The following is a 19,988-nucleotide window of genomic DNA, read 5'->3' as shown; positions in this document are numbered from 1 at the left end:
GCGAAAAGGGGTCTTCCACACACATCCAATTCTATAAACGTGGAGGACCATAACCTAGCAAGCAAGAAACACATTAACCTGAAAATTTCTCAATCCACTAAGCTATGTTGGTGCTCACTACTGACTAAATTTTAAGTCAAAAACCTTTTCCAATCTGAAGTTATGAGTTGTTAAAGGTGGTAAATTGGATGTGTGTGGAAGACCCCTTTTTGTAAATCTGGTCACATATAAGGTTACACAGGTAAAACATTGTTTACAGGAAATCTAGTTTTTAGCACTATGTGGATAAATTCGTGGTGAGGAATCACTGAGGATTAGATATCATTGTGATTGGCAATATATGAAGTGGTGCAGAAACAGGTGGTTATCTTCCAAAAGCCACTATACAGCTATGGATTGATCATGATATAGCAAACCAAAGAGAATAGTCTTCTTTATGCACACAGTAACACAATGCTGTGTGTTGCAGGAATATGTAGCCTACATCATCACTAAGTTGATTGTGCAGCCATGCAATATTCACATTACCAATATTTTTTGACTAGATTCTTACTTCTATGGATTCTGGAACAGTGGCATAGCTACACTGGGGCCCACTGGGGCCTGTGCCCCACCGTCAGCTTTCCAGGCCCCACCGTCAGCTTTCCAGGCCCCACCGTCAGTAAATGTTGCAAGTCACGTGATTCGATGCGCAACGATTTTTCACAACGCTACCATGCAAATTTTTATATGAATATCATCGCTGCAGATACAATTTCTTGTTATTTCGCTATTACTAACATCAGCGGACAAAGAAAATTAAAATTCCTTTAAATGCCCACTATCACGTGATCGCGAGTTCAAATGTGTGAGTTGGAGGGAAGGTGTCAGTAAAATGAGGCTGTACGCATCGTGATTGTATCAAGTCAAGGTGATAACATACTACTCTATGACAGGTGTTGAGTGAGGTGTTCTTGAAAGAAGAAGTGTAAGAGGTTTAATAAATGAAGTGTTCCTTTTAATGCTCACTGCAATAAGGTTGTGAATAGTGAGCTGATAGTGATTGGACCTATGATACTAAGGAGATTGTCAAGATGATGAGGCACATGCTACTACATATTACTTTTAATGCCCGCTGTGGTTAAGCGGATCTCCAACACTGCAGTGCTGATGTGTGACATGTTGCTAGCCGATTAAAATTTGGATCAAGAGTTAATTCGTGAGAACTGTGGAAGAAGAAATTAGGTAAAATTACATGCTGACCGAGCATTAGCGTAGGTTGTAGGGTCGATTAGCTGCAGAAACAACAGTGTGGCAGTATATTTAGCTAGCTAGGCACAACCATGCACTTTAATAAGATTTCTATATAGATATGTAAGAGTCCACAGTGAGATGGACTCGTATGTCGTGTATTTATATTGCATGGGAGGACTTGATGAGAAGGTATGCCCCACCTAGGCCCTACAGTCACTAAACGTCTAGCTACGCCCCTGTTCTGGAATTCAGCCAATACCATTCTTCCATTCCAGTATATACAGACAGTTACATACCGACACATATACTAGTACAAAACAATTCAACACAACTGTACAACTACACAACTAAAACTAACTATATACAACAGTGCTATACAAAAAGTACAACATGATATGGTACAGTCCACTTACAACTTCACATTACCACTCATGGCCATGTGTGTCGCCACACATCAACATGGGATCTGCCGCTCGTGGCTGAGAATGCCAACACGTGTGGCCGGGAATACTCACACGCATGGCCTGGAATACTCACACGCATGAGCTGTACACCATGCATGGCACATGTTTACAACAATGGCCAGGTGTGTCTTAAGCTAGAATGATATATTTCATAGCCTACCTGACTGATAAATGCTATAAGTATAACTATATGTTCACTTTACCTCTTGTTGTTGATTTTTAAGCTATAGAGTGACAACTACACTTTGCCGTGCCCTCCCTTCTTCAGTGTCATCCCTTTCAGATGTGCTGTACCATGAGTAGACTTCGAATCATCATGCTGCAGCTCTCTATTTGTTACATGTATTATTGTTACATGTTGTCACTAATAAATTAAGTGGTGATATAATCAGAAGTTCTAATGTAGCAAGCTGACTAAACTCGAATGAAATTTTGCACACTGTTGGTTCAATACCTTGTGGCTTTTGCTGAATTTGTTGTGAGAGGACCTTGAAGGTGGAGTAGCAATTGGTTAGACGTGTCCAGTACATGAACTTTGACCTCAACGTATTGAGCTACGTACATATGGGAACCGTGTGAACAAGAAGGTATATACACTGTACTTATATATAAGTGCATTTCATTATAATTACGGAGAGTTCTTTTCGAAGTTTCGAGAAATCGATCCTAGCTGTTGCTCTTGCAGTAGACGGGTGCCAGAGTTTGGTAGATAGTGATGTAAATATATCTACTGTACATTGAAAAGACAGGGTAAGTAGCTATACTTATGTACAGTATAATGGTTGTAAAATTACATTATATGTACGTAGCTACACTACACTTATGTAGTAATGAAATATGCCACTACTAGTGAAGAAATCATGCTGTGTTCTTTATGTAAGTATTGCCCATGGCTTTTACCATGTGTAGCTCTGGATATTATTTTGCACTTATGTCCCCATGCATGGCCGTGGAATTCCCCACTCGTGGCAGTGGCATTCCTCATGCAGAAAAATGCATGGCATGACCTGCAAAATGCTACACGTGTGTGAATTGTAAGTGGTCTGTACTGTAATAACACACTATACATTAAATTGCAGAAAGCTGACAAGTTTTGGAAGGTATTATGTGAATAAGAGTTCCATTAGAAATATCAGAAAGATAACATTATCTTGGGTGAGCACATGGAAACAATGCTGTAAGCAACTTTTTGACAGCATGAGGCATGCATATTTACAAATTGCGGGTAGACAATATGGCACTGATACAGTAAATAGTTTTAATATTAAATTAACAAGACTAGTATCTAGTGTTGGGCGATATACTGGTATGAAGGTAACAAGGCAATATTACAGCTGACAGTAACAGATGCCACCTTGTTTAAAATAACTGCTATACAGGTATTGTGATATTGAGGCAGAAATACAGCTGCTTCTTGTTGCAATTATGTTAACAATGCCATAATTATAGTACTTGTTAATCAGTATTTCAGCCTCCTTATATATACTAGCAAACAAGCCTAACTCAAGGGACCCTTAGAATCCATAAGAGGCACTTACCAGCTGGATGCAGCACTACTGTGTTGTGGTATAAAGAGTCTGGCCCAATATTAACAAGCCTTAGCTAGTAAACCAACTGCTAGCTATATTATAGTCATTCATGATTCACCTCCTTCAAGATTTATATACACTCCATGGCATCTCCATAAGTTAGGCTGGTTGTTGTCAAAGTAGTAAACAGACTTCAAATCAAGACACACGGTAGTGTGTCGTGCGGCCCAAGAAGCCAGCGCGCAACCCCGTGAGTATATTGACAGGAAGAAAGAAAACGCAATTTTCGCACCTCCGTAGCTCTGTGCTGCCTTGATGAAACAAGACAAATTTTGCTGTGTACACTCCCTCCAACTTCAGTACTCCACATTCCACATTTGAGCGAAATCGCTTCAGGCATTCCTGAAATATGCGACTTCAAAAATTGGCTTAGTTTCTTCGTGTTTTTTTTCTTCTTATTTTTCTTCCTCTTTTCGCACACTTACAAAAACTGCTATAAAACGCGAACGCGTTATCCGATTGCCTTGAAATTTGCACACAGAAGGGGGGTATAAAGGCGCATCTCTGTACCAACTTTGGCTGGAATACCATAAACAGGCAAAGAGTTATGAGCGATTATGCACGAAAAATAACACCAATATGTTGTCACGCCTACAGGGTAAACCGCGTATGGGAAGAAGCTGAAAATCGGTGGGTGAATAGGTTAACTATTGAACCTCAAACCTTTGTGGTTTGAAAGAAATCGAGCTAAAAACCAGGAAGATACAGCGAAAAAAGCAACAGTGTGTAACAATTAAGCAATCGAGATTAGCTAATTTTTCTTTTATTATTATGATTATTATTATGCTTGCCACGCCTACCAGATAAACCACTTGGGGTAATGCTTTGAAAATCGCTGTACAGATGGAGTTATCATCTTAGAAAGGCTCTTCAATGGTGTAGAAGAATCAGACTTAAAGCCACGGAGTTATAACACGAAATCCAACTTGGTGTAGCAAGTGCGAGATCGAGATACTCTAATAGAGCAGTCATCCTAATAGAGCAGTCACCCTGAACAGAATTCAAGAGATCAGTTAGAAATAAGTAACCTGTATAGAGATCAGCTACAAACAAATCACCCTGTAGAGAGTTCAGCTACAAACAATTCACCCTGTTCAGACATCAGTTAGAAGAAGTTTTCTTGTAGAGAGTTCAGTTACAAACAAATCACCCTGTTGAAAGATCAGCTAGAAGATGTCACCTTATAGATATAGATAGTTCAGTTACAAAGAAACCACCATGTAGAGAATTCAGCTACAAACTAGTGACCCTGTAGATACATCAGCTAGAAGAAGTTACCTTGTAGAGAGTTCAGCTACAAAGAAACCATTCTGTAAAGAGCTCAGCTGCAAACAAATCACCTATACAGAATTCAGCTACAAACAAATCACCCTGTATAGAGATCAGCTAGAAGAAGTTACCTTGTAGATAGTTCAGCTACAAATAAATCATCCTGTACAGAGATCAGCTAGAAGAAGTTACCTTGTAGATAGTTCAGCTACAGACAATTCACCCTGTACAGAGCTCAGTTAAAAGAGGTTTCCTTGTAGAGAGTTCAGCTACAGACAAATCACCCTGTAGAGAGATCAGTTAGAAGAAGTTACCTTGTAGATCGTTCAGCTACAAACAATTCACCCTGTAAAGAGATCAGATAGAAGAAGTTACCTTGTAGAGTGTTCAGCTACAAAGAAACCATCATGTAGAGAATTCAGCCGCAAACAAATCATGTATAGAGAGTTCAGCTACAAACAAATCTCCCTGTAGAGAGATCAGCTAGAAGAAGTTTCCTTGTAGAGAGTTCTGCTACAAACAAATCACCCTGTAGAAAGATCAGCTAGAAGAAATCACCTTGTAGAGAGTTCAGCTTCAAAGAAACAATCATGTGAGAGTTCAGGTACAAACAAATTGTCCTGTAGAGAGATCAGCTAGAAGAAGTTACCTTGTAGAGAGTTCAGCTACAAAGAAACCATCATGTAGATAGTTCAGGTACAAACAAATCACCCTGTAGAAAGATCAGCTATAGAAGAAATCACCTTGTAGAGAGTTCAGCTACAAAGAAACTATCATGTAGAGAGTTCAACTACAAACAAATCACCCTGTAGAAAGATCAGCTATAGAAGAAGTCACCTTGTAGAGAGTTCAGCTACAAAGAAACCATCATGTAGAGAGTTCAGCTGCAAACAAATCACCTGTAGAGAGTTAAGCTACAAACAAATATCCCTGTAGAGAGATCAGCTAGAAGAAGTCACCTTGCAGGGAGTTCAGTTACAAAGAAATAAACCATGTAGAGAGTTCAGCTGCAAACAAATCACCTGTAGAGAGTTCAGCTAGAAACAAGTCACCCTGTAGAGAGATCAGCTAGAAACAAGTCACCTTGTAGAGAGTTCAGCTAGAAGAAGTCACATTGTAGAGCTACAAAGAAACTACCATGTAGAGTTCAGCTGCAAACAAATCACCCTGTAGAGAACTCAGCTACAAACAAATCGCCCTGTAGAAAGATTAGCTAGAAGAAGTTACCTTATAGGGAGTTCAGCAATGAACAGATCACCCTGTAGAGAGTTCAGCTACAAACAAATCACCCTCTAGAGAGTTCAGCTACAAACAAATCACCCTGTAGAGAGTTCAGTTACAAAGAAACCACCATGTAGAGAATTCAGCTGCAAAAAAATCAATCACTCTATTGAGAGTTCAGCTAGAAGAAGTCACCTTGTAGAGAGTTAAGCTACAAATAAATCACCCTGTAGAGAATTCAGCTACAAACAAATCACCCTGTAGAAAGATCAGCTAGAAGAAGTTACCTTGTAGAGAGTTCAGCTACAAAGAAACCACCATGTAGAGAGTTCAGCTGCAAACAAATCACCTGTAGAGAGTTCAGCTAGAAACAAGTCACCCTGTAGAGAGATCAGCTAAAAACAAGTCACCCTGTAGAGAGTTCAACTACAAGAAGTCACATTGTAGAGAGTTCAGCTACAATGAAACTACCACGTAGAGAGTTCAGCTGCAAACAAATCATCCTGTAGAGAGTTCAGCTAGAAGAAGTCACCTTTTAGAGAGTTCAGCTACAAAGCAACCACCATGTAAAGAGTCCAGCTGCAAAAAACTCAATCACCTTGTAGAAAGATCGGCTAGAAGAAGTTACCTTGTAGAGAGTTCAGCTACAAAGAAACCACAATGTAGAGAGTTCAGCTGCAAACAAATCACCTATAGAGAGTTCAGCTAGAAACAAGTCACCCTGTAGAGAGTTCAGCTAGAAGAAGTCACATTGTAGAGAGTTGAGCTACAATGAAACTCCCATGTAGAGAGTTCAGCTGCAAACAAATCACCCTGTAGAGAACTCAGCTACAAACAAATATGCAGTGTAAAAAGATCAGCTAGAAGAAGTTACCTTGTAGAGAGTTCAGCTACAACGAAACCACCATGTAGAGAGTTCAGCTACAAACAAATCACCTGTAGAGAGTTCAGCTAGAAACAAGTCACCCTTGTAGAGAGATCAGCTAGAAACAAGTCACCTTGTAGAGAGTTCAGCTAGAAGAAGTCACATTGTAGAGAGTTCAGCTACAAAGAAACCACCATTTAGAGAGTTCAGCTGCATACAAATCACCCAGTAGAAAGTTCAGCTATGAACAGATCACCCTGTTGAGAGTTCAGTTAGAAACAAGGAATCCTGTAGAGAGACCACCTAGAAGTATCGCCTTGTAGAGAGTTCAGCTACAAACAAATCACCTGTAGAGAGTTCAGCTACAAACAAATCACCCTGTAGAGAGATCAGCTAGAAGAAGTCACCTTGTAGAGAGTTCAGCTATAAAGAAACTACCATGTAGAGAATTCAGCTGCAAACAAACACCCTGTAGAGAACTCAGCTACAAACAAATCGCCCTGTAGAAAGATCAGCTAGAAGAAGTTACCTTGTAGGGATTTCAGCTACAAACAAATCACCCTGTAGAGAGTTCAGCTACAAAGAAACCATTCTGTAAAGAGCTCAGCTGCAAACAAATCACTTGTACAGAATTCAGCTACAAACAAATCACCCTGTAGAGAGATCAGCTAGAAGAAATTACCTTGTAGATAGTTCAGCTACAAAGAAACCATTTTGTAAAGAGCTCAGCTGCAAACAAATCACCTGTACAGAATTCAACTACGAACAAATCAACCTGTAGAGAGATCAGCTATAAGAAGTTACCTTGTAGATAGTTCAGCTACAAACAAATCTCCCTATAGAGAGATCAGCTAGAAGAAATTACCTTGTAGAGAGTTCAGCTACAAAGAAACCACCATGTAGAGAGTTCAGCTGCAAAGAAATCACCCTGTAGAAAATTCTGCCAGAAACAAATTGCCCTGTAGAAAGATCAGTTAGAAGAAGTTACCTTTAAGAGAGTTCAGCTACAAAGAAACCATTCTGTACAGAGCTCAGCTACAAACAAATCACCTATACAGAATTCAGCTACAAACACATCACCCTGTAGAGAGATCAGCTAGAAGAAGTTACCTTGTAGATCGTTCAGCTACAAACAATTCACCCTGTAGAGAGAGCAATTAGAAGAAGTCACCTTGTAGAGTGTTCAGTTACAAAGAAACCACCATGGAGATTTCTGTAATCAATATAATATTATGTGACCGGACTTGTGAAAAGGGGTCTTCCACACGCATCCAATTCCGTAAACGTTGGAGACCATAACTCAGTGTTCAAGTAACATATTAACCTGAAAATTTCACCATGTATTCAGCTATAGTGGTGCTCACCACTGCCAAAAATTCAAGGCAATAGCTCTTTCCAATCTGAAGTTATCAATTGTCAAAGTTGGCAAATTGGATGTGTGTGGAAGACCCCTTTTCGCAAATCCGGTCACATATGTATTATACAGTATATATAATTTGTACATTTACTGATAAAATATTTAAAGTACATCTACTTCATCTTTTCTTCTTCCTGTAGTAAAGAAAAAAACATAGGTTAAAAAAGTCCCAAAGCTGGCCATAGGCCGGCTTTGTGGTATACAAATACAAAAAGAAATGAAATCTAATCCAAAACAGCCAAGCTGTAAAAAAAGTGTGCGGCCCTCAGAAAGGCTATGGTGAAAAAAGATGTGAAATCCAAGGTGGCGGCCAAGAAATGGCTGTGATGGTAGGTTAATGGTAAAATTTTTAATAATGACAATTTAGGTAAATTTTGTGAAGCGGCACAAAAATTCACCTGGATTGTCGTTATTAAAATTTTTACCATTAACCTACCATCACAGCCATTTCTTGGCCGCCACCTTGGATTTCACATCTTTTTTCACCATAGCCTTTCTGAGGGCCGCACACTTTTTTACAGCTTGGCTGTTTTGGATTAGATAATATTATAATGTGTGAACTGTTTTTAAGTATACTTGCTTTAGTTCATTTCAATACCGTGGTATGTATCATGTTAATAAGCTCCACAATAGCCTTGGGAGGAGATTTCAATATGGCCCAATCCTACTAGTATATACCCTTTTGTGTGGATAGGGAAATGAATCAAATTCATGACAATGAATAAGTGGGCATGAGTGCTGCTAAGCAGAGGCAGCACAAATGATGAATGCACCTATATATATGGCCTTTTGCAGCAAATTAGATATGTGAAGAGAACCTTATCAGTGACATTTTAATATGTGATTGTTTAAATATGAAAAGTACTGCTACAGTCTTAAAGTAACTAAGTTAAGTAACACTTCAACATGGTTCACCAAACACCAGTGCACACAATCATACAAAGAAAACCAGTATATTTTGTTATTATAAGACTTCTTTAGTTATATGGAACCACCGGAAATAACGGTGAAGAGAACTTAGAACTATAGAGAATTTTCATCGTGTGAGTAATTTCTTAAAGCTGCCATATTGGAGCACCACTGCTACTTTAGAACAATGCTCGTAGAACAATGACTTTGGATTTCTGAAGCAGCAGATATTACTATATCGTCGTATGCAAGTAGTTTGTCAGATGAAGCGAAGTCTCATTACTTACATAAGATCAGAATAATTGGTGGAATCAGTCCCTTCTGTACCAGTATGCTTAGATATCTCGAAAGAAGTAACGATTGCCCTACTGTGGACGCTTGTGACTTGTTGTCATATTTGGTGCTCAGGATTAGTTTTATAACAACAGAACAGTTTGTAGCAAGAAAGGGACTAGAGGCATACAATTAATTTGTGTGTGGCTGGGTAAAAGAATTTGTTACAACTGGAAGGGTAAGGAATAATCCACAAATTGAGTGTAACTTGTCGGCTTGTTTGCAGGTATTTCACTCCCAACGATTGAGTGACACTCCTCTGAAGTGTGGGCCGATAATAGAGCAAGATGGTCAAGTCTGTTGTGCACACTGTAACTGCATGGCATGGCTTGGTGAAGTGTGCACTCATGTAGCTGCTGTGCTGTTCTACTTGGAAGCAGTTAATAGAATCGAAGGAGGGAGAACCTGTACTTATGGCCAGTGTGCTCATATATTGCCATCCTCACTGAAATCAGTACAGTATCTACCAGTTAAGGACATTGATTTTACTTCTGCACGAGGTAAAAAGCAAAAACTAGATGACATAATTGATGGGCGTGATAGTCCTAAGGAGAAATCTAAAGAAGGCATAAGGTCAACAAATGAAGAATTAGCACAGCTTTTGAATAACTTGAGTATTACTGGGTCAAAGTTTGTGCTATCAGTTGTCTCAGAGCATTCTGATACATTTCTGCAATGTAATTGTCAACTTTCCCACAGCTTATTACTCTACTTCAGAAGCCAGAGTATGCTACATTTGAATACCACCTTTTGCTTGATGTATGTAAAAATGTTTCTCTTACTGTTACCCTTGAAAAGGCTGAGAAGGTTGAGGCCAAAACGAGGAAACAAGCAAATTCCAAGCTTTGGTTTAAGTACCGAGCTGGAAGAGTTACTGCTTCCAATATGAAAGTAGAGTGCCACATAGATAGTATGAATCCATCAAAGAGCCTTATTAAAAGAATTTGTTACCCTGAGTTGTTTGTATTCAGCAAGCAAATAAATAGATTGGGGGAGGAAACATGAGAAGCTTGCAGTAGAGGAGTATGTAAAGGCCGCCAAGAAAGATCATCAGAACCTACAGGTTTCAGAAAATGGACTGTTTATTAATCCAAAATGGCCACACATTGGAGCTTCCCCTGATGGTATTGTGTAGTGTGACTGTTGTGTCAAGCGTGTACTGGAAGTGAAGTGTCCTTACTGTCACCGTGAGGATAGCATTGAAGATGCAGTAGACAATGATGGTCAGTTTTGTCTGGTCAAACAAGGTGATTCATTTCATCTGAATCAGAGTCGTGCTCACTATTACCAAGTATAAACGCAGATGTTTGTTTGTGATGTACTGCACTGTAATTTTTGTTTGCTCACATTTGAATCTTCTAAGAAGGAACCTAGTCTGTATGTTGAGCACATTAAAGGAAGTGAATCATTTTGGGATAGCTGTGTGTTGAAATCTGAGCAGTTCTTTGTCACTTGCTTGTTGCCAGAGATTATAGGCCACTGGTTTACGCAGCCAGCTGTAACATCATCCAATGATCTAGACGGGTGATCGACTAGTAGTCAGTCTGGAGTTGCAAAAGGACAGGGCGCTATCAACCAATGAAGATGATACGTTTTGTATCTGTAGTGGTCCAGATGAGGGGAAAAGATCTGCTGAGACAATAATGACTGTAAAATAAAGTGGTTCCATCTCAAATACTTGAATATGAGTAGTAGGTCTATACCAAAAGGAAAATGGTGCTGTCCCAATTGCCGAAACAGTAACAAACATAAAGAAAAAGGCAAGATGTGAAGAAGCAGGCTGTAAACAGCTATGACTTCATACTTAATTAACATTAATTATCTCTTTGTATGCATACATAATTACTTTTTGTAGCTTATTAGTGTAATTAGCCAGGTGTTTTTACCTAATCCTGTCTTCGTTGTTATTTTTGTAAGTTATCAGTAGGTTGTTTTGACATATCTCTGTCTCTTTATTGTTCTAGTTTTGTACAGGTAATTAACTCTCTTTGTAAGCTTGTGTAGTTGACCTTTTGCTGACCTTAGCACTACAGCTTGTATAAATACTCTGTATCTGTGTGCAAAATTTAGTCTGCAATTGAGTGTGCTAAACTGAGTATTGAGAACTGAAGCGCCGGATCGAATAGCTAGAACTACTCGGCTTCGTGACATTTGGTGGCAGCGGTGGGATCAGTTAAAGCTAATTGCGTGGCGATTGATAGCTCTACTGATTATTGTAACCCGAAGCTCATCCGCTGTGGTACCATGGCTTCTAGTGATAACGGTACCCTGAAAGGTCTATAGTCTAGCAATTTGCATTGAGCAGTTGTTCTCTGTCTTCCTACATTTTGTATATAGGACTCAGTGATGCCGACTAACAAGGGGGCAGATAAAGGTGCAGACTCTGATGGATCATCGTTGGCTGGAGTGCTGGAAATGCTTCAGGAGCAGAACCGTGCTATGCAGGAACAGAATCGTGCTATGCAGGAACAGCACCAGTCCCAACAGAAGATGTTGCTTGATATGATGGAGCAGCAACAATTGGCTCATGAACGAGAGATGAAGGCTCTCAAGGACACCCAGCCAAAGGAAGAGATGGGTGACCCAGCAAAGGCAAAGTTACCAAAGCCTATGCTCCAGAAATTAACTGCAACAGACAATGTGGAACATTTTTTAGCTACCTTTGAGAGGATTGCAACCCAACAGAAGTGGCCAAAAGAGGTATGGGCAACACAAGTGGCAGGGCTACTTAGTGGCAAAGCGATGGCGGCGTATGCAGCTCTTACCCCAGAGGATGCAATCCAGTATGAGAAGGTGAAAGAGGGAATCCTGAGGAGATATATGAAATAAATGAAGAGACATATCGATAACGGTTTAGACAGGACCGTAAGAAGGGTGAGGAATCTTATCAGGAGTATGCTGACCGGCTGGGAGATCACTTTACTCGATGGGTTGATAGTCAGGCTGTCCCACTAAAGGAGCTTGTAATGATTGAGCAGTTTCTTGTCAGTGTACCTGATGACCTCTGAATTTGGCTACATGAGAGAAAACCCACATCAATCCAACAAGCTGCAGTTCTTGCAGATGACTATGCTCTAGCTCGTAAGGGTAACCAGAAGACAAATCTCAAGACATCTTCCTCAACCCCACCTGGAACTGGCACACATCTTCTGGAGAACTCAGCTGGCAGTCTGGGTTCAAAAGATCGACTCCAGAGCAATCTGATGAGAAATGGCAGAAGCCAAACCAATCTACGAGGAGACAAGAAGTGTTTTCAGTGTGGAAAGTTTGGACATTTAATGTATAGTTGCCCAGATCATCAGGGACGTGAGCAAACCAATGCTGGATTGAGTGGAAAGGCTTGTGATAAGGAGAGCCAAAAGTATTTGCGTCGTGGTATGCTGAATGGTAAGCCAGTCCAAATGCTGATAGACACAGGGTGTACCAAGACAATGGTGTCAGCTGATTATATCCACCCTAACTGCTTAGACAATGACAACCAGGAGAAGATCCTTTGTGTACATGGGGATATGGTGAGCTACCCAACTGCAAAAGTGAACCTTAAGCTGGGGCAATGGTCACAAGTTGCTAAGGTAGTAGTTGCTCCTGGTATACCAGTGCCTGTGCTGCTAGGTACAGACATTTATGAACTCAAGCCAGTATTGGTCACTACCAGGGCCCAAGCAAGAAGGAGTCACAGTTCTACTGCTGGTGCACAAGAAAGTAGCAGACCAGAACCCGGTGATGACAATGAGGTCATACCAGTTAACAGTAATCCTCAGGGTGAGTGCAGTACTGTGAGTGATCCCATAGAGGAGAGCAATGAGCAAAGGAGGGAGGAGCTACCAACCTCCACAGATGAGGAACACAGTCCACTGGAGGCTAATGCTGATGACATAAGGCAATGGAAAACCACTGATCCTACATTGACTAGGGTCAGGGATGAGGCTGGAGAAGAGGGGAGTGATGTTAGAGTTGGCTTTTACTACCATGATGGGCTGCTGTACAGGAAGTGGAGACCTGAGGGGTCATCAGAAGGGGACGTAAGAACTTGTAAACAATTAGTGTTGCCCCAGCAGTGCATACAAGCAGTGTTACAGTTAGCTCATGATGTACCAATGGCTGGCCACATGGGGATCACCAGGACCAAGAATCGTCTCCTACAATGTTATTATTGGCCAGAAGTCTTCACAGATGTGACTAACTATTGTCGGACACGTGAGGTATGTCAGAAGAGTAATCCTAAGTCTCCCCCCAGGGCCAAGATGGTGTCCTTGCCTGTAATAGAACAGCCCTTCCAGCGAGTAGCTATGGATGTCATTGGGCCACTACCCCGTACACAGAGAGGAACAGATTTATCCTCACTATTTGTGATTATGCTACCCGCTACCCTGACGCCATCCCTCTGCCAAGTGTGGAAGCTCCTAGAGTAGCTAGAGAACTAGTAAACCTTTTTCTCATGTTGGAGTGCCTGATGAAATTCTGACTGACCAAGGAACGAATTTCATGTCGAGTCTACTTGAGGAAATTTATCAGCTGCTTCATATCAAGAAGATCAAGACCACCCTATATCATCCCCAGACTGATGGGCTGGTGGAAAGGTTTAATGGGACCCTGAAGAGTATGCTGAGGAAGTTTGTAAGCAGAAGTCAGAAGGACTGGGATGAGTATTTGCCATATTTATTGTTTGCTTACCGTGAGGTTCCACAGGAAACAACTGGCTTTTCCCCATTTGATCTACTCTATGGACGCCATGTTAGAGGTCCTTTAGATGTACTGAGAGAAGGGTGGACCGGAGATAAGGAAGCTGCAGTTCCTGTGAATACATATGTGGTAGAGATGAGGCAGCGATTGGCAGACATGGCACAGCTGGTAGCTGAACACTCATCCAGGAGCCAGGAGAAGCAGAAGCTATATTATGACACAAGAGCAAAGGCTCGAAGTTTTAAGGTTGGAGACCAGGTGTTGGTACTACTTCCCACTAGAGCAAATCAACTGAAGTTGCAGTGGACTGGCCCGTTCAAGGTCACAAGGAAGTTGGGCACTGTTGACTATGAGGTCGAGACTCCAGGTAGGAGACAGGAAAGAAAAGTTTATCATGTAAATTTGATGATGAAGTGGTATGTCATGCCATCTCAACCCAGTGTACAGGCTGTTTCAATGGCCATGGGCCCAGCTGAGGCTGTTCCAGAGTCAGAAGATACTCAGTACTGGCAGGAGACCGGTGAGGAACAGTTCTTTCCTTTGGAAGTAGATGGGGTCCAGGAAGTGAACTTGAACATTTCCGAACCACAAAGGGGGCAACTGTGTGAAATACTGTTATCATTTCCACAGGTACTAGCCATCCAACCAGGAAGGACTACCCTTGTTAAGCATTTCATCAGTGTGGGAGATGTAACTCCAATACAACAGAAGCCTTACAGGGTGCCTTATTCCCAGAGAGAGCAGGTTCAGCAGGAGCTTGACAGAATGTTACAGGCAGGTGTGATCAGGCCTTCAACTAGCCCCTGGGCCTCACCAATTATTCTTGTCAATAAGAAAGATGGGGTATTCGTTTTGTGTGGATTACCGCAAGTTGAATCAAGTTGCCAGATTTTATGCCTACCCAATGCCTAGAATAGAGGAGCTCATTGATACAATTGGGCCAGCAGTAGTCATTTCAACACTTGATTTAGCCAAGGGCTACTGGAAAATACCAATGGCTGAAGAGTCAAAGGACAAGACTGCATTCACTACACCATTTGGACTATTTAAATTTGAGATAATGCCATTTGGTTTACATAGTGCCCTGCTACCTTTCAGAGGATGATCAATCATGTGCTCAGAGAATGCTGGTCATTTGCTAGGGCGTACCTCGATGACATCTTTGTGTTCAGTAATTCCTGGGAAGAACACCTTAACCATTTGTGTCAAGTCCTTGAATGTCTTCAGAAGGCTCAATTAACGGTTAATATGTCCAAGTGTCAGTTTGGGAAGAGTGAAGTACACTACCTGGGTCATGTAATTGGAGGAGGAACTGTGAAACCAGACCCTCAGAAGCTTGAAGTAGTGGATAACTACCCAGTACCAGCAACCAAGAAGGAGGTGAGAGCATTTTTAGGCCTCTCTGGTTACTATCGACGATTTGTGCCACATTTTGCTACCATTGCGGAGCCTTTAACAGAGTTGACCAAGGCAAAGAACCCCGACAACGTTAAGTGGAGTGACCGGTGTGAGAGAGCTTTTTGTAAGTTGAAAGAACTGTTGCTTACTCCTCCCATTTTGAAGGTTGCTGAGCCTACTAAGTGTTACGTTCTCCAGAAAGATGCTTCTGAACAAGGACTCGGGGCTGTCTTAAGTCAGATAGATCAGAACAAAGAAGAACATCCAGTGGCATTTGCTAGCAGAAAATTCTTGCCTAGAGAGAAGTATTATTCTGTAATTGAGAAGGAGTGCCTTGCGATTGTGTGGTCCTTACAAGTGTTTCATGTTTATTTATATGGACAGAAGTTCACTATAGAGACCGACCATCAGCCACTCTCCTGGTTAGAGCAAATGAAGAACAACAACCAGCGACTTACCAGATGGGCACTAGCTGTTCAACCCTACTGCTTTGAGATATGTCATCGTTCTGGTCGTAAGAATGGTAATGCTGATGGGCTATCTAGAGGAACACTGCAACTAACTGAGCAAATGGCAGTGACTACAAGCAGCCCCAGCCATCAGCTTAAGGAGGGAGGGATGTGAAGAAGCAGGCTGTAAACAGCTATGACTTCATACTTAATTAACATTAATTATCTCTTTGTATGCATATATAATTACTTTTTGTAGCTTATTAGTGTAATTAGCCAGGTGTTTTTACCTAATCCTGTCTTCGTTGTTATTTTTGTAAGTTATCAATAGGTTGTTTTGACATATCTCTGTCTCTTTATTGTTCTAGTTTTGTACAGGTAATTAACTCGCTTTGTAAGCTTGTGTAGTTGATCTTTTGCTGACCTTAGCACTACAGCTTGTATAAATACTCTGTGTCTGTGTGCAAAATTTAGTCTGCAATTGAGTGTGCTAAACTGAGTATTGAGAACTGAAGCGCCGGATCGAATAGCTAGAACTACTTGGCTTCGTGACACAAGACAAACAAGAAATCGCAATAATTATAATTTACTGATTCATGTATGTAATTATAATGCATCATTTCTAAAATTGATTATTCAAATGGTACAACTGACACACATACATTGTTTAAGGCACAGCATACTCATACTATCCAATCAATGGCTGGGATTTCTTCTCCCACTCTCTTTGTTACAATATTGATTGGAATAATACCACACAATATAGAATATTTTTGGCGAACACAACCAATAACACGCTCCACATGAATTCTAACATTGGCTATCTGCCTAGTGCTTTCTACCTCTGCTGCTGACAACTTCTGCTTTCCCTTTGTGAAAGCAGGGATGTGAAGTTGTGCCTGCATCATAGCCACTGACTCAGCAATGTCAAATCCTCTATCAGCCAAGACTATATCTCCTGGTAATATATATTTTTTAAATGCCACAGTGTTCAGTGAGATGCTTGTCACTCACTCGACCTTCACAACACCTGAAGCTTAAGCATCACAAACATGAATTCCTGAAAAGGAAACAACTTGGTGATCCCATCACTTGGTAAAGTTTTATGGACATGCTCAAAAATAGCCTTTAAGATTTTAAAATTCAGTAAGGCAGAGTATGAACTCATGGCATCATCAGTTGCATTAAACAGACTTTCTTCTGTAAAGGAACCTCGTAAATGCTTCTAATCTATCAGTTGCAGTTGCTCATTCAAAGATTTGATGGCTTCTTTACTATCAGCAAGTTCTTTCTCCAGCAAGGCTACTTTGCTGGAATACTCACAATCACTTGACTCCTTTGCCTTAAAATATTGATGTGCAATTTCAATTTGCTCGCTTGCAATCAGCTTCACCTCTTCAGAAATGATCAAATCAATTTCATTACCCATTACAGTGGGTAGCACTTCTCCCATTTCCTGGTTCACATTGGTCTCTTTCCCATATTCGTTTATACCTCTCAATTGCTGCTCTCGAAATGTTTTCACTGTTACTACCTCAGTGTCCAAGGTGCAAAGTTGATAGCCAGTTTGGGCTTGTTTGGTAGTACAAATCTGCAGGCTTTCCAGACCAAAAACGCTTCAAACAAATTCTGTACTTATCTAGAGCATGAATATTGAGGTCTTCTCTATGAATAACAGCAAGATACCCATCTTATCATCATTTTCTTAACTCGTAATCTTTCTGCCCTTCTCTGTCGTGAACTGCTGGTATTCTATGAAAGGAAATGTTTTTGTCTTGGTTGCTGCCAGGACAGGGATCAGTTCGGTTATTACAATCACATACGACAAACTGAATCATTGTTATGATTGAGGTCACCCTTAGTTGAGATTGTGGTGCTCCAATATGGCAGATTTAATAAATTACGTAATTCTGTTCACGAGATGAAAAATCTCTGAACTATATCAAGTGGATAACGAGCAGGTCTATAAATGAATGGGTCATGGACATAGTTTTCACATTAAATTTTGCTGTAAACCTCTGAAACAATAAGATGAATATACTTCGTATGAATAATGAAAAATAATATGAAGATGAACATTTTGATAAACATTTTCAATATTTGAATGTCCCCAAATTTCACCCAGATCTTTTTTTTTTTTTTTCAAAACAATACCATTTCTCTAAGTTAATAAATCTTCTGAGTGTTCCAAGTCTGCTATTTAAAGTCACTCTTCAGGTTATAGTATTAGGAGTTTGCAAAAATTCCAAGCAATCTCTGTTACGAACTATTACCATGGTTCACAATAGAATAATTATGCAGCACTACTAAATATGCTAAACCACATGTACAAGCAGTGTGAGAAATGATACTCAGATTATACCAGAAAATTTCATAAATATTCAAGTTATTATGGAAAATATTGTGAAATGTACTCTTATTACAGAACACCCATGAGCCTTTCTCCACTTTCACTTCATCCCTTGGGGGTGTTCTTATAGGCTATCTAGCCTCCTACTCTTCCCAGTGATTTTTTTCACAAATTAATAAAAATCTAATCAATTGCTTCATCACATAATATATGTGATTAGCAGTATTATAATTTGATAAAATTACATCATTGTGGACATTAACTAGAACTATACTTACTGCATACAATATCCAAGCATCAACATGAATTGACCCCTCCTCCATCATTGTCTTAATGGTGTCTATATCATCATTATCTATAGCTTTGTGAAGTCTGTCCTTCTCATCCTAACATATATATGACATGATATTACATCATCCACACTACACCTACTAGTAACCATAACAACAATCACTAATTCCACAACACAATATGGTCATTACTAGTGCACTAACTATCCAATGATAATTATCATCTTTACACATATGTACTGTACTTCAATATGTACATTATGACATAACACATTTATCTGTATAGAAGCCCGAGTGTTTAGTTCCTATAAGTCAGGCCTCCATATTTTTAAAACAATGTACAGATGAATTTTCCTCTTCCCTAACCTACTCTCTGTAATCTTGCAAAAACACTGAAAATAATGGATAATCCCTTATTTTTTTCACTGCTAGAATAAATGTAACTGCTCACCACTCAAATCTTTTCTATATATTACAACTACAATAATATCCAATCATGCTGTAATACTATCTTGAACTGAAGAGAAATGACTTCATTCTAATGTTTCAACAAACATAGTGTCAAACCTTACAGTGTTCAGTGTATATGCAATCATCTCAGCATAATCCACATTGCTTGCACAACATTTTTTTTAATTAACAATATTTGAAAAATAAGTGAAATTATACATGCTATTAGAAAAAAGGAATGATGTGCTACAATACATTATGTGTTATTCTAGGAAACACGTGTAACATCAACTAAACCATCTTAAATCAAGTGTCACTAAAAGGAGGAATGGGAAATTAGGAAACCGGAATGGGAAATGAGGAGATAGGAAACAGAGTGTTTCTCTATAGTGCACTTTTGTCATATTCTGTGTGGTATTGCTAGCAAGTGATGGCATCAGTAGCCGTCAGTGAAGGTGCAAGGCAGGACATAAAGCCAAGTGCATAGTCGAAACTTGGTATCTGAAGCGATTATTCAGCATTCCACAGTCAGTGTGACTTTGCTACAGCCATAGGAGTAGTTAGAGTGACAATGAGCAAGACTGATTGAATGCAGCTCTTCAAAATGTGTTAACTTGGCCTCATTCTTCTGGCATGTGATCTCAATCATATTTGTGTACCTCCTACTGAACTCAAATTCTCCTGTCACTGCATCAAGTCACTATCAACACTACTATGGCATTAGTGCAACTACTGTATCTTTTGCTTTGAAGTTCGGCACTTATGATTTATCAAGAATCATGAATGTAAGTAGCCACTAATTACACATATACATGGTAACGTAATATGAATTTATGTATGTGAATATGACACATGTGCAATCAGCATATATGTAGAGGTAATTGTACATGGTAGTAGCTTGGGTAGAGTGAAATCTCACTAGCCAGCTACTGGTAGTCAGTTTCCTCAAAAAGAAAATATCAAATAATGTGTTCCAAGAAAGATGATCCAGATTATTTAAGGATATGGTAATGTCAAAACACCAATCCACTATCAGTATATGCTTGCCAGTACTATCATGACTGTATA

At 40.0% G+C, this 19,988-nt stretch overlaps 1 protein-coding gene across 1 annotated transcript in view; it reads right to left on the bottom strand.

Moving 5' to 3' along the window:
* The window catches only part of LOC136246347 (probable serine/threonine-protein kinase DDB_G0271682), a 113,521-nt gene that overhangs the window by 77,573 nt on the left and 15,960 nt on the right, over nucleotides 1-19,988 (bottom strand). The window contains exon 5 of the mRNA XM_066037740.1: nucleotides 18,459-18,566. Within this exon, the coding sequence (XP_065893812.1) occupies nucleotides 18,459-18,566 (108 nt within the window). The remainder of the gene's footprint in view (nucleotides 1-18,458; nucleotides 18,567-19,988) is intronic.

The sequence above is a fragment of the Dysidea avara genome, chromosome 2 (genome assembly GCF_963678975.1).
Source record: "Dysidea avara chromosome 2, odDysAvar1.4, whole genome shotgun sequence".
Classification (NCBI taxonomy): domain Eukaryota; kingdom Metazoa; phylum Porifera; class Demospongiae; order Dictyoceratida; family Dysideidae; genus Dysidea; species Dysidea avara.
Note: the sequence above shows the minus strand (reverse complement) of the source record. Positions and strands in the feature narration are given on the sequence as shown.